Below are 14,456 nucleotides of genomic sequence, written 5' to 3'. Positions count from 1 at the left end.
CTCTCGACCGTTACATGACTGTGAAGAAATGAGAATAGAGAAGAAGAGCTTGTTTTATTCTTAATAAGGCATCACAACTGTATAGTACATCGCCTCACACATCCATGTTGTCTCGAGTCAGACAGAATAGAAAAATATAAATCGACACCAACGATCACCATGAAGCTTTTTTTTTTTTAACAAGCATACATTCTTTAAACTAATGTTCAGTTTTGTTTTTAGTTTCCAGCCGAAGAACAGACAGAATCGTCAAAAGGAGAAAATACTGTACTAAGTGTCTGGAACTGATTTCTCTTTTTTTTGTACACAACGTTGTGTGTGACAAAAACACTCAGTATCTGTTTTTTGATGGTGCACTGGAAAAAGAACCGACTTAAAAAAAGACTGCAATTGGTAACACAAATTGTTTTTTCAAATTAAAAAGCAGTTGTTTGTGTATAAGTTATAGCTGAACAAACTTGATTCCTTTCTGTGTTACCAATTGAAGTATTATTTTGAAGTTGGTAAACTATTTTCTTACTTCAGTGTAAACAGATCTGCAGCACCATCACACTGAAGTTTCTTTCTGCTGGCAGCAGGTGAGCTGACCTTACAGAACACCCCCCCAACAGTCAGTCAGGAGCTTTTCGTGATGGCAACATCCTCACTCATGCTTTAATCATTCAGAAGAGCCCTTAATCAAACATGTAATTACTGATGACTTTACTTCTTTTTTGTTTTCAAGCAAAAAGGGGAGAACGTCTCGTACAGTTCACTACAACAAATAGTGTTTGCGTTGACATCCTGAGATGAGAGCATGCATCATTTCCACAACACAACATGTCGGGTGGGAAAAAGAGAAATTTACAAAAAACATAAAAACAAAGACTGGAGGAATGTCAATTACATCATATCAAGACCATCACTACTGCATTATTAATGTGCAAATGTTTGGCAAACTTATAACAGCATTTACTAATGTGCTAAGCTATCCAATTAACATAAAACTAACATACAAAAGCTCAGATTGATTTACTAGTATACAAAGTGCAAAACATCTCCAACGCTGCTCTGTGCTTTTTCATACAGAAACAAAAGAAAAGGGGATTGTTGGAATGCACTTTTCATTTGAATCCACCCAAATGCGTCCAAGTAGCAGCAGATAAATTCACTGATAACAGTTACAGTGACACTTTTGATAATACGTGTTGATTTTTCTTGTGTAAGCCTCTCAGAAGGAGGGGGTGCAATATGGAAAATGACAAATGCCAGTGATGTCACCAGCATGTCCTGTTCTGGCACAAACACAGAAGGGCTCCAGCAGAGACCTGTGGGACGAAACACACACATATTATTTTTACATCTTCACATGTGAAGGATTCCTCTGTGATCGTAAACTTACTTTAGTGCCGTATCCGCGGCAGTTTTGAAATCCAGACTGAAAACCTTTTTTATTTACAAATGCCTTTATCTAAACCTTTTTCCAAAATATAAGGTCATACCATCATAGTATTTTATTTTATTAATTTTACATATTTATATCTATCTGTATCCTTCAACTTATTTGAGATGTTTTATAAAGATTGTATCCTTTTTATTTATTTTAATCTCTACCTAACCCATCCCATCCATACCAATCCTCTGCATATGTGTTTACCTGCCTGTTTGCACTGCTTTGTACTCCTATCTAGAAAATGCACACTTAATTATTCATAGATATTCATATACAGTATACAGTATACACTTGTCACTTTGGTTTTATACTTATATCTCTTTATTTGTCTTTTTCATTTTTAATTGATTTCTTTTTTTCCCCTCTGTTGTTTTTAGTGTCCCTGTATGAAATGTGCTTTATAAAACAAACTGCCTTGTCTTGAATTGAAGTTGCAGACTCCGGCTCTGGTTATGCCTCGTTTTCGATGGTCATCCCTTGGTTGCTGGCACCTAAACACACAAGTGGAATTAAATGATTTAATGTATGTATAAGAAAATATTAATAATTTGTCCCTATGAGGTTATTTATGTATTCAAGCAGAACAAACATCCTACCTTTCCTCTCTTTCTCTGTTGCACTGTCACTGTCGGGCCAGGAGGGGTTGCTGGCAAGCAGTCGACTCTGGCTCTCCCTCAGAGGTTTGGAGGGGAACTGGCGGCTGTCTGATGCACTGAAAACACACAAACACCCATGAGCAGGGATGCAGCCAGGAATTCTGGGTCCCCAGATAACCTCCTCCATCTTGGAATAAATGCTCCTAAATCCTGTAATCCTGTGATCTGAAGGATTAATTTAGAATTGAAGGCCGTAACTGCTGCATCATTAAGCGACAGGTTAATAAAACACCAGGGGCTGACTCTAAGTAACGTGCACACTGTTGTCTTCCCACACACAACTTGAGTTGACGTTTTAAATGTATGATCGAATGTGTGTGTTTTTTTACTCACCCCTTGTTGGCAGGGTTGGAGCCTGAGGGTGAGGAAGGCTGCTCAGGGTCCACATTCACCAGACAGGACGGGAACGAGCAGCCGTCACCGAGACTGAAAAACCAACAGAAAGAAAAGGAGGAGGTACAGTTTGGTGTTTGACAAGGAGTGGATAACTCCTCAGTTTATGTGAGTTTATATACTTCAGTAGAGTCTCGGGGTTGTGTGTTTTCACCTCTGTTTGTCTGTTTGTTGGATGGTTGGTTTTGTTTGCACGTTAATAAAAAAACAAGTTGGTAGATTACCATGAAATTTGGTAAAAAACATATTTAGAGTGTCAAGGAAGAAACCACTAAATGTTGGTGCGGATCCAGGATTTTCTTTTTCACTTTAGATTAGATTAGATGACACATTATTTTCAGAATCTCTTCTGAAATGTTTTCTTGCATTCCATCCATTGCCTCACATAAAGACAAACATATATATACAGATGCTGCATTCACCATTTAAAAAACATGTGGCTGCAACTCCTTTAACATTCAGTGCTTCAACCACACCGGAACACTAAGGCCTACTTAGAGCTCAAGCTCTGAAAGAGTTCTTCAGTCTGCTCAGTCGAGCCTCTGAATCTCATAGATTAGATGACAGAAGCACTTTCTGTAACACTTTTCCCACAGAATAACTCGTGGATCTTGATGAAACTAATCAGGCATATTTGAGGAACCGATATTGTGTTTGCAATTTGGTGCGGATCCAAATAAAAAGCTGGTTCTAGTGAATTTAAATGTGGTTTCATAAAGAGACTCTAGTTAAATATGGAACAACTAAACTGCCCTGAACCTTTCTAACTCCAACTGCACATTAATAGATTTAGTTAATGTCTTTGTCAGAGCTGATGAAAGAACACGTCTGACATCATTTTTATACTTATTTCAATCAGATTTGATCCTGCAGCGTTTCACACTGACAGTGCTGCCAATCTAAGAGGCCATATAATCTAAATCTCAGCATCTCCACAGGTTACAAGTTGGATTTCATGCTTACTGATCTAAAATTAGTCTCAGCCACACTGCAGAGTCGTGGCTCTCTCAGCAGAGCCTCCAGTCTCTGACCTGACTGTCCTTCAGTCTAGACTCAATATTACACATTTCCGGGCTTAGAAATTGGAAAATAACCTGCAGGAAGAAGTTATGAATAATTCCTGGAAAAACAAACTTGCTTTATTAAGTTTGATTTTTTTTTCTGTTGTCCATCCTTGAATCTTATTCTGCCTCTTTCTTAATCTTATAATGTTTTTATTTGACTCTTTGGCTTTTTTACTATTTCTTTTGAGTATATTTGGCAGATGATCTCACCTGGAGAAAATGGGAATAGACCAGTACTTAGCCTCATCCCCAAAGACCTGGCGGAAGTTCTTACTGAAGCCCAGACTGAAACCATTCTTGTCTGTGCCGTGACGAAACACCGGGGCCCGTACAGCTTCTGAGGGGACACACATGGAAGAGTCAGTATACTATTCAAAATTACTTTATTTACACAGCACCTTTAAAACAGGGTTTACAGAGTGATATATATACACATATATTTATCTCCTCATATTAATATAATTCTCTTATAGATCCTAATGCAATATTCCTGTGCCATTGCATATAAAATAAACGTTAAGACACATAAAAGCATAAATTAAACAGAAAAAGACAAAAGGAGAAAACATCACATAAGGGCCAGTCAACATGTAAATATGGCTTTTAAGTGATTTAAAAGGATCCACTGAATCTGCCTTCCTCTTTATAGAGCTTTAACCGCAGCTCTTTCAGAACAATGAGCAACACATGAACACGAAGGACTGAAACACTGAATGAAGGTGCCATTGTCGTACAGGTGCAGCACTTCTCAGACCTGCTCTTCCAGGTGTGACTTCTCTCCCTGCCAGTGTCCGTTACTAAGCTGCTTACTGCTCTGAGCCTTGTGTCTTTGCATTACACTGTAACAGACTCCTGCATGTGGATTATCCACTCCCCTCAACACACGCAGACAAAGCGTGCCAGTGTTCACGCATAATGAGAAACTGCTCCATCTGATAAGGGCCCATAGAGGCTCGTCAAATCACTGCACTGGTGAGGACGGTGACTGGCGGTGAGAAAAAAATGCAGCAACACATCCTTCATCATTAGAGGGACATTTAGTAAACAGTGAGCAGACTGAAAGCATATACTCAGAAAACATGCAGCAGCTACTGATGGAACGCATGAAGGTCTGAAGTGCGCCACCTACCGAGAGTGGATCTGTTCTTGCACACGAGCCAGCAGTGGTAGATGAAAAGAGAGGCGAGGCTGACCGAGAACATGGAGGCCGAGAAGAAGAGGAAGAGGATGTGGAACTTGGCCTGAGTGTCTGGGAGGCCGTTCTGAGGGGGAAACAATACATCAACACAAATACGCAAACACACAGTCGACACTAAAATGAACTGTGTGGGTGAAAATCTGGGCTCTGAGCTGGATCTGACACATTTCTACTCAATTAGTCTACGGGGGGGGGGGGGGGGGGGTTAAATCACTTCTACTTTAGTGGCACTAACTAGTTGTCTGGTTCATACCAGGTACTCCCTGAGACGGAAATGTGCTCTACCTCCAGCCTTGCGAAAGAAAAATCAAACACCACATTCAGCATGAAATACAGAATACATGATATGTCACATGCACATTAACATTTCATTAGAGAGCTGTGCTGACACAACACAAGTTATATTTACCATCCAAAATTTTATGAAGTACTGAAGGTCTGTAGCAGTAATAAAAAGGCAGTAGAGCAGCGAGTACGCCAAGAACAGCATGAAGTACTTGTAGTTGGAGAATCCCACACAGTTGTTCACCCTAAAGGGAAGAAGGAAACAAACAAATGGGGGGAAAGAGTTGGTTGCTGAGAAATCAGTAAGTCAAATAAATATTATATATAAAAATCAATTGAATTTTTATATGGCATTCTACCTCTGCCAAGGTTCAACAGTTCCCTCATGAAACCACATTTAATTCACCAGATCCAGATTTTTATTTGGATCTGCACAAACCCCCAGAAATATCAGCCCCCTAAACATTTCTGATTCTGTGAGAAATTGAGGAAAATGTTGTAAACATGTCCTATTCCACAATGTAGAAAAATACAGAAAGTGAAAAAAATATCATTCTGGATTTGCCTCCTGATCCAGATCCACCCCAAAATGAAAAAGGGTTTTTCCCTGACTCACACCACATCCCTTTAACAGGTTTTGAGGTAATCTGTTCAATAGTTCCTGCGTAATCCTGCCAACTAACAAACAAAAGTCAATGAACACATAATCTCCTTGGTGAAGGTAAAAATAGAAGAAGCATCCACACATTTGTATCTGAGCTCCCTTCAGCAACTTTCCAGTTTGTGAGAACACTTGTATCGTATTTACGTGAAGTGTTTTGTGACCAGCCCCGATCCTACTGAAGTTCTATCAATATGCATTTACATTTGCATTTGATTGAACCTTGGTGGAGCAGTGGAGCATGGGCCAAGGAAAAACGATTTGATAACGGGGACAGATCCAGGAAAAGTTTTTTCTTTCGTTAACATTGCAAGATAGGATGTTATCATTATATTACTAATATTTTTATATTTACTATATTTTTGTAGTACAGATATTTCTGTACAGCTGATCTCAATACATGAATATGCAACATGTTGATAAAGTGGCCGACCAGACAATCAAGCATGTGCTCTCTGAGTGGCCCTCTAGTATGTTTAGTTGAACATGTCTACCAACATGTTAACAGCAGTAGTGGAGAGCAGTACAGGCAGAAAAGGAATCCTGGAACCTGTTGTTTTATAAATCAATAGAAAATCTGTGTGACAACCGATTCTCATATTCAGTCATTTCTTCTTCCTGGTTTCTCCTGGGTTTGATGACCAGACGTGGTGCAACAACAACACGACAAAGAGAGCCGATGAACAGAATGAATGTTGAGCAAGAACAACACAGACTGGAATCAGATTTGTTTTGTCTCCCTCTGCTGCCAAAATCTGTCAACTGGGAGGAGATGTTCAGTTCTTTCCAGCGAACAAGCTGTTTGTCTATTCCATGTGTACACGCACTGTTACTTTGAATGGGACTGGCCAGTATGAATTCTGAGGTACCTTAAATAAAAAAGTATATCGGACAACACAGCATGAGTACAGCAGCACAGTGTCACTGATCTGAGTTTTAATCATGTGTGTGTCACCACGTACCAGGGGCAGTGGTGATCCATCTTCAGGATGCATCTGTAACACAGCAGGGTCAGACGTCAGTGTAATTGCATCTCCCTCCCTCTGCCAGAATGCAATACATGGTGTTGTGTTTTCTCTAAAGGTGCGTGAGCAGAGAGCCGTACTTATCACACACTGAACAATGGTGACATCGATCAGGCTTCAGCAGCTGGCAGCGGTCACAGAAACGGATTGCTGAAGGAGACACAGCCAGTTCAGTCACACAGCAGCAGCAGCCTCTCCTGACACCTGACCCCAGACTAACAAGGGGATGGGGGTGAACTGAGCTGCTGTTCTGCATCAGCACTGCACTGTACTGTACCTCCAGAGTTGGTGCGGGTGTTGATGGGCAGATCCTTGGCTATCCTCCTCAGGATCTCCTGCTGGGACTCTCCACGATCTTCACGCTCCAGCAGCTCCTTGTCAGAGAAGGACAGGTGGAACTATGTAGGACAGAACAGAGAGAGAGAGAGAGGGAAGACAAACAACACCTGTGATTTATCCGGTGAGTAGCAACATTTATTTCTAATGATTCATCTCAAATAGTCAAACATGGATGGATGGATGGACTAATGGTTGGACAGATGGATGGGCGGATGGATGGACGGATGGATGGACAGACATTTGATGGATGGTTTGATGGATGTAAAGACATTTGGATGGATGGATGGATAGATGGGTGGGCAAATGGATGGACGGACAGACAAATGGATGGATGGATGGATTGATAGATGGATGACAGATTGACAGTCAGACAGACAGATGGATGAACAGACGTAAAAAAAGATGGATGGATGGACAGACTGATGGACGGACAGACGTTTTGATGGATGAATGGATGGAAGAATAAAGAATTTTGGCTCTTATGGGATGTGATGTTTCTTTCAGCCACTTTCAGGCCATTTATGATCAAACACTGGAGACAAATAACTCTGATGAACAAGCAGAACAGAATCCATGAGATTTAACTCAGATTACAATCCCAAAACCTCAAGTCATCACTGATCACTTCTCATAAACAGTATGAGCTTTCAGTATGAGGTGTGTATGCATGTGTGCTCAGTCTCAATGGAAAAGCGAAAGGAAACAGTGGCTTTTCTTTCAGAGATGCATGTGTGTGTTCAGCCTGCTGAGCTCAAGTGCTGTGGTCAGGATCAGAACTATTAGAGTGCAGCTCCGAGCACTTCCACCGGAAAGTATTATTAGTCTAAATGCAGCGTTCAATCACTCTGCGAGGCTGCATTTCTCTGTGCCGTGCCTCATCACCCTAGACGACCGTTAACGCTGCGTCACTGAGCAGACACACTTACCTCCTTCAGGGGGTTCATGGGCCTGGTGAAGATGGTCTGCCAGTACGCCCACACAAACATGATGAAGATGGCATGGTACACCAGCAAGAACACCACTGAAGCCAGAAAAATTTAACATAAATTAGTAGTCTGCATTTAACCATTTATTTACAGTTTGCAGCTTCATCAAATGTAACAAATGTTGGAGTAAAATGTTTGAACAAAACGTATATAAGTATGAAATATCAAGCCTGCCTCTGTATACACACTGGATAAAAGCCTGTCTTTAAACATGTAGCTGCAGTAGTGAAAGGTAAATCTGATGACCCACTTCCTGATGATCAAGGTTGATCCTGCAGATCCAGCTGCTCAGTGCTTGACAAATGTGGAACAGTCAGAGACACTAAAAGTGAAAGTTAAACAGCATCACAGAACACTTACCCTTTTTTCCTGTGTCTTCGATGGATTCTGAAAAATAAAAAAGACACAGTCATGTCTGTGTTGAACACATGAAGGCCAGTGGGGAAATGTATCCTTTAAACCCTTGACACAGGCAGCGCCTCCATGTGGTGATGCATGTATGCTGCATGACAGTCAGTCTGAATTTAAATGAATGAAGCTGAAAAACACTCACACTGCAAACCCTCAACATTCAACACCATTCACAAAATCATTCGACATGATCCCTGTCAAACAGCTCCACACATTGTTCCTCTCACATATATATTTATATATGTGTGCAAACTAAGGACATTTTTTCCGATCCTCATTTTCTCACTCACTCTCAAAGGTCAGTTTAAGGATCAAGACCTGGGTTAGAATTAGGTTTAGGTCAGGATTAAATATTTACTTGTGATAATTAATGTCAGGGTAAAGGGCAAGGAAATGCTTCACACCAATGATTGTCCTAACTTAGACAGAAGTTCAAGGTTGTATGTGTGTGTGTGTGTGTGTGTGTGGCAAGAGAGACAAAGAGAGACAAAGAGAGACAGAGAGAGACAGAGAGAGAGAAACACCTAAAGAACTGGACACAGACAGAGACAAGTGGAGACGTGTTGGAAGATTAGCTGATGCTGTTTATATTGGTGCTGATGTCTAATCAATAGTTCACTGAAAATACACAAACATCCATCTTCTATAATTGGGCTGTAAAGCAGCACACAGACACACACAGACACACACACACACACACATACATTTTCATATGTCACTTTTGAGGACATAAATTTGACCTCTGACCCAAAAATCTGATTTTTACCATGTGAGGACACCACACATATTGTGCCTGATTGGATGAGTTTTCCACAAAATAACTGGACTTTAGTCTGAAATTTGTCCTCAAATGATGGATTCACACACACACACACACACACACACCACACACACACACACACACACACAAACACACAGACACATGTATATACACACACACACACACACAGCAGGAGCTGTGGAAAGGTGAGCCAAGGAGCTGAATCAAGGCATGCAGCCAAAAATCGTGTGCTGCACATTGCCAACATAAAAACCCTAGAGTCCGTCAGTGAAGCTTAAGAGTGAGTGTGTGTGTGTGCCTGTGTTTGTGTGTGAGATTAAAGGCATCTGCAAGGATGTATAATGTGTCTATGAAAATGTATCATCACTGTCATACATCATCAATAAGATAAATGCCTTACAACACAACGAAGCACCTGATCTTCTATTTTTAACAATGTCGATCGAACGAGGAAAAACTGTTTGGTGCTTAAAAGAAAGTGGGTCAACCACAGATGGCTTGGGGTGAATTATGTAAGCCAGACAATGGGATTAACTGAGCTGCTGAACGAGAGGTATCAGCTGACGATACTTTCACACAACTGTCTCTGTGTCTGTCTGCGGAGCACATGCTGGTCCTGAGCCGCCGCTGTCCTGCATGCTGCTGCTGTTTTCATCCTCCATCCCATGTGACTCCAGACCATCATAATTTAGTTTTTGTTCTGGAGGATGCAAAACAACATGGCTAAAGAAATCCCCTGATCAACCACTGTTGTTGTTTTTGATTCCCTGCAGAAATCAAAGATGTCTGGATATCTCATGGACGCCAGGAGACAAAGAGGTGACTCTGGGATCGGCTGCTCCCCTGACCTCTCTGGTGACAATGAGTGGGTTTGGATTTTTGAATGGGAGGCAAGACAGAGGCACATTTGTACCATTAGTAGAAATGTATAAATTAAAGCCCCCATGGTTCTCTGCAACAACAAACTCCACATTATTGATAGTTATATGGTTAATTCAGAGAAATAAATGATTTTCAGGCATTAAATAATTCTGTATAATTATTATTATCTCCCTGAACAAGGACCTGAACCTACTCCTTATCACGTGTTGTCAATTTATTTTCACCGTTTTTAATCTATTTGTAGTTATTTTGTCTCTTTGTGGCTGTTTCTCTTTTCTGGATGAACATTTTGTATTTCTTGATGTTTGTTTTTGGTCTCTATTGGCGTTTCTACCTTTTTATTGTTGTTTTGGTTGTTTCACTGTTATTTGGTATTGCTTTTGTTCTCTTTGTGGCCTTTTTATGTCTCTTCGTAATAATTCTTTATATTTTTGTGGTTTTGTGTGTCTATAGTCATTTTCTTATATCTTTTTGTTGTTTGTGGCCATTTATTTATCTCTTTTGTGATTATTCTGTGTCCCACAAAGGTTGTTTTTGCTTCTTTCTGCTTGTTTTTGGTCTGTTTGTTATTGTTTTATGCTTCTCATGCTACTTTTTGAAGTACTTTGTCATCTTTTTGTTGTTTTGTATGTCTGGTGGGTTTTTTTAATCTTTATGTACTTGTTTTATGTCTCTGTGATCGTTTTTGTTTAATTTAATTTAATTTTTTGTTTATTTGTGGTTGCTTTGCATCTCTTCATGTCTCTTGAGATTATTGCTGATCTTTTTGATGTTTTCTATCTTTTTGGGGTCGTTTTTCTGTGTTTTTGTGGTAGTTTTTTGACTCTGGTAATTTTTTGTCTCTTTGAGGTCATTTTTTGTTTTTTGTGGTAGTTTTCTATCTCTGTGTGGTTGTTTTATGTCTTTATGTTGCTGCTTATCATCTTACAGAGGTTCCAGTCCAGATACTCTAAGTACCAAGTACACCAGCTGAGTTCCATCCATGATGTATACTGCCCTTTGATGGGCGGGTAATCAAAGGGGATCAATTAGATCATATGCCATCTATCTGACCCCATCTGACCTCACCCCTGCTGGTGCATCCATGCAGTAACATGACACAATGACCCCTGCAGCATCCGTACCTCTGGCTGATCAGGTAAAGACAAACTTCAAGGTGTATACTTCCAGTTAAAGCTGGGCTGTAGTTGAATATGAGAACAAATAGCCTGAAAATGGAAGCCTCTCTTCCTGTTTTTATCTCTGTTTGGTCTCATTAAAACCGTCTCTCTTTCATCCCCCTTTTTGATGGAGGAGATCTTCTTTCCCAGTGAACTGACAAGCTGCCAAAAGGAGCAGGGGAGTATAGGCTGCTGAGACATCCTAGAAACCATTACTCACTATCCAGGTCAACTCTGTTCACCGTTCACCGAGGGGGGTTCACCGTCTGCAAACACACCGTCCAGCGTACAGAGCAGCCAGAGCTGGAGTGTGAAGGAGAGGAGGCAGGGCCTGACTGAAAATCCATTACAGTCAGACCTCTTGCCAAAAGATAATGTTGGTCGTGTTGTGGTGGTGGATATAAATTAAGATAATGAAGCTGGGTGACTACATGAGCCTAAGGCTAATACAGTAAGTCCTCCAGATAGTGCTGATGGGGTGGTAGTGGTGGAGGCAGATAATCACTGAGACACTGTGGTCTGATCTAATCCCATTCTGTACAGTTTGTGATACTGTGCCACAGTATCCTTCAAAATAAAAGCAGCAAAATCTAATTCTGACATGATCTGGAAATGAAAATATGCAAAACAAATGCACACTTCCCCATTACAATACACTGACAACTGTTATTGTCATGTGAGCGACACTGTGGACTCACTGCATAAAGGACAAGTCAGACATTACAAAAACAATCAGAGTCACAAACTGCAAAAACAGAAACATCCCCCACCCCATCACCACACACACACACACTCACTCTCACACACACACACACACACACACACACACACAAACACACACACACACACACACACACACACACACACACACACACACACACACACACTCCAGTTACAGCCCCTCTCACACACACATGCACACACGCAGCCTGCTCATACTATAACCCAGACAGCTGATGTCTTACCTATGCACAGCTGCAGGACATATGCGTAGTATGACCAACCCACTATGAGGGCGATGAAGAGGACCGGGATCCAGTACAGAACTCTCTGACAGCCCCGCTTGATACTACGCGAGCCCGACGGTGCCATAGTCTATGAGCGGATCATTTCTCGTGTGCATCCGTGTGTTCCTCCCCTCCCTGTCCTCGCTCAGTGTGTGTGTGTGTGTGTGTGTGTGAGTGTGTGTGAGTGTGAGTGCGTGTCTTCCTGTAGAATGTCACTGCATCGTAGCTCCAGCTCTGATCGGTATAATCGGCAGCTCAGACGCAACATCCCACCACCAGCCTCCCTCCCTCCCTCCCTCTCTCCCTCCGCTGCCTCTGCTGCTGCTGCACCGCTCCCCTCTGATCGTCCTGCTCAGCCGCTGGCACACACTACAACCAAACATCAGACAGCTCTCACACACACACACACACACACACTCTTACGCACACACGTGCACGAACACACGCGCGCACACACACACAGGAGCCATGCAGCGCCTCCTCCCCACCACAGGTTGCCATGACGTCCGCGGGATGCTGCAAGCCTGGCACATTTTTCAGCCGCCAGCAGATGGGTTCAATAAGTTCATACTCATCAGTGTTCAAACAGCAGGGTCTGTTCACGCTCAACACACACACTAACACACGCGCACACACAAACACGCACACACAGGTTTGCAGATCCTTTCTTTGCAATGACTTTCACTCATTTTGGACAGCCTAAACAAAACCTAAAATCCCTAAACCTGACTGTGACTTATTCATTCCTTACCCTAACCCAAGTCTTATACTAAGCCAAACCCCAAAGCATGACTTAAATCTCAAACAGCCCTTGAAAAATTGAGAACCGGCCAAAATGTCCCCAACCCGAAAAGTATGTGTTTAAAATGGTCTTCATTAACATGTAGGTATAAGGAGCCATATTGCAGATACACACAACCGTGTTGTATGTACGAGGAGCTCTGAGTGCAGTTATAGCTCTGCCACAAGTTTCAGTGTGTTTTACACTCTGTCCTCTTTACTAGTATCAATGTGATGTGACTGATTTAATCTGATTATTTACATGTATATAATGTGGTTCCAGGAGGTGTCAGGGTTGGTGTTGGCAGCATATGGCAGTGTGGGTGGAGGTCTGCAGGATCCACCTGCTTCTGCAACTTCACACCCAACTGCACCTGCAGAATCATTCTGCCGTCCTGCGGTACATCCTGCAGCCCTCCTGCGAGGCTGCAATCTGTAGCTGTTGGTTGCTACCATCACATTTAGCTGAATCATTTCTGATGTTCGATGAAGAATATGTTTTACATTTTCTGTACGAATGTGAGAAAAAATGAAGATGGGATTTAACACCTGTTGTTGCTTGCGTGGGTGGCATTCTGCAGCAAACTGACAACATACATCACAATATGTTCATTTCAGTGTTTTGAGAAAGGACAAATGGAAGTGGCTTCAATAAACTGCTGAGAATAGTTGCAACTACAGGGACTTAAACAGACAACTGACCCCAAACAACACTATAGCAGTTTTAATTGGTAAATAAAGAGATGTCATTGACTACATAATGACTAAAAACAGCATTTAATACAATACACATATAGGTTAATGACATGACAAATCATTTTTCTGTCCAATTCTTCTTCTTTTCATTTAAATAGTGGTTTAAATAACTAAATAGATGCTATATATACAGTACACACCTCTTGCCTTTCAAAAAACTACTCTAAATCTATTCAAATGAATTTTCTGCAGCACTGGCATGATTTTAAAATGTAATCCTGTACAATATGCAAAACAGTTGTATTTTCCAACATTATATAAAAACAAACTTTGTGTGGTGATGTGTGGGTGGCACACTGCATGCATCACAATATCCACATTTCAGTCTTACAGAAAGAGCAAGATGCTTCAATGTTGTTTCAAATCTACTGAGAAAAATATGTGCAACTACTGTCAGTGATCAAAACAGACAATATAATACAACTGACTTCAAACACTACAACCATCAGTTTTTATTAGAAACTAAATCTATGTTGTTAAACTTTTACACACAGGTTTAGCATGTCATTTATAAAAAAGAGCCTTAACTAAGTTTTACAAAAATCAGTGTCTCCAAGGAGCAATAGAGATCATTCAATGAAAAAAATACAAACTCCACATACACTGATGGAATTAGGCCAAATCATATATTTTTTTAAAG

General features: G+C 41.1%; 1 protein-coding gene across 2 annotated transcripts; it reads right to left on the bottom strand.

Annotated features, from left to right (window-relative positions):
- Positions 1-35: 35 nt before the first annotated feature.
- Positions 36-12,525, bottom strand: zdhhc2 (zinc finger DHHC-type palmitoyltransferase 2). Of its 2 annotated transcripts, XM_020085455.2 has the most exons (14): positions 12,239-12,504; positions 8,400-8,426; positions 7,980-8,074; positions 6,992-7,112; positions 6,795-6,864; positions 6,652-6,684; positions 5,153-5,273; positions 4,997-5,035; positions 4,675-4,807; positions 3,756-3,882; positions 2,422-2,514; positions 2,029-2,144; positions 1,847-1,923; positions 36-1,307 (listed from the first exon to the last, which is right to left on the bottom strand). In XM_020085455.2, exons 1-13 carry the CDS (start codon positions 12,363-12,365, stop codon positions 1,883-1,885), a joined length of 1,143 nt encoding a protein of 380 aa, XP_019941014.1. In that variant the 5' UTR covers positions 12,366-12,504; the 3' UTR covers positions 36-1,307; positions 1,847-1,882. The 2 variants fall into 2 exon arrangements, with proteins under 2 accessions (XP_019941014.1, XP_019941022.1); XM_020085463.2 differs by lacking the exon at positions 4,997-5,035 and having other exon boundaries at positions 12,239-12,525.
- Positions 12,526-14,456: the final 1,931 nt, after the last annotated feature.

Source organism: Paralichthys olivaceus, chromosome 9 (assembly GCF_024713975.1).
Source record: "Paralichthys olivaceus isolate ysfri-2021 chromosome 9, ASM2471397v2, whole genome shotgun sequence".
NCBI classification, from domain to species: Eukaryota; Metazoa; Chordata; class Actinopteri; order Pleuronectiformes; family Paralichthyidae; genus Paralichthys; species Paralichthys olivaceus.
This window is presented reverse-complemented; position numbering and strand designations above follow the sequence as displayed.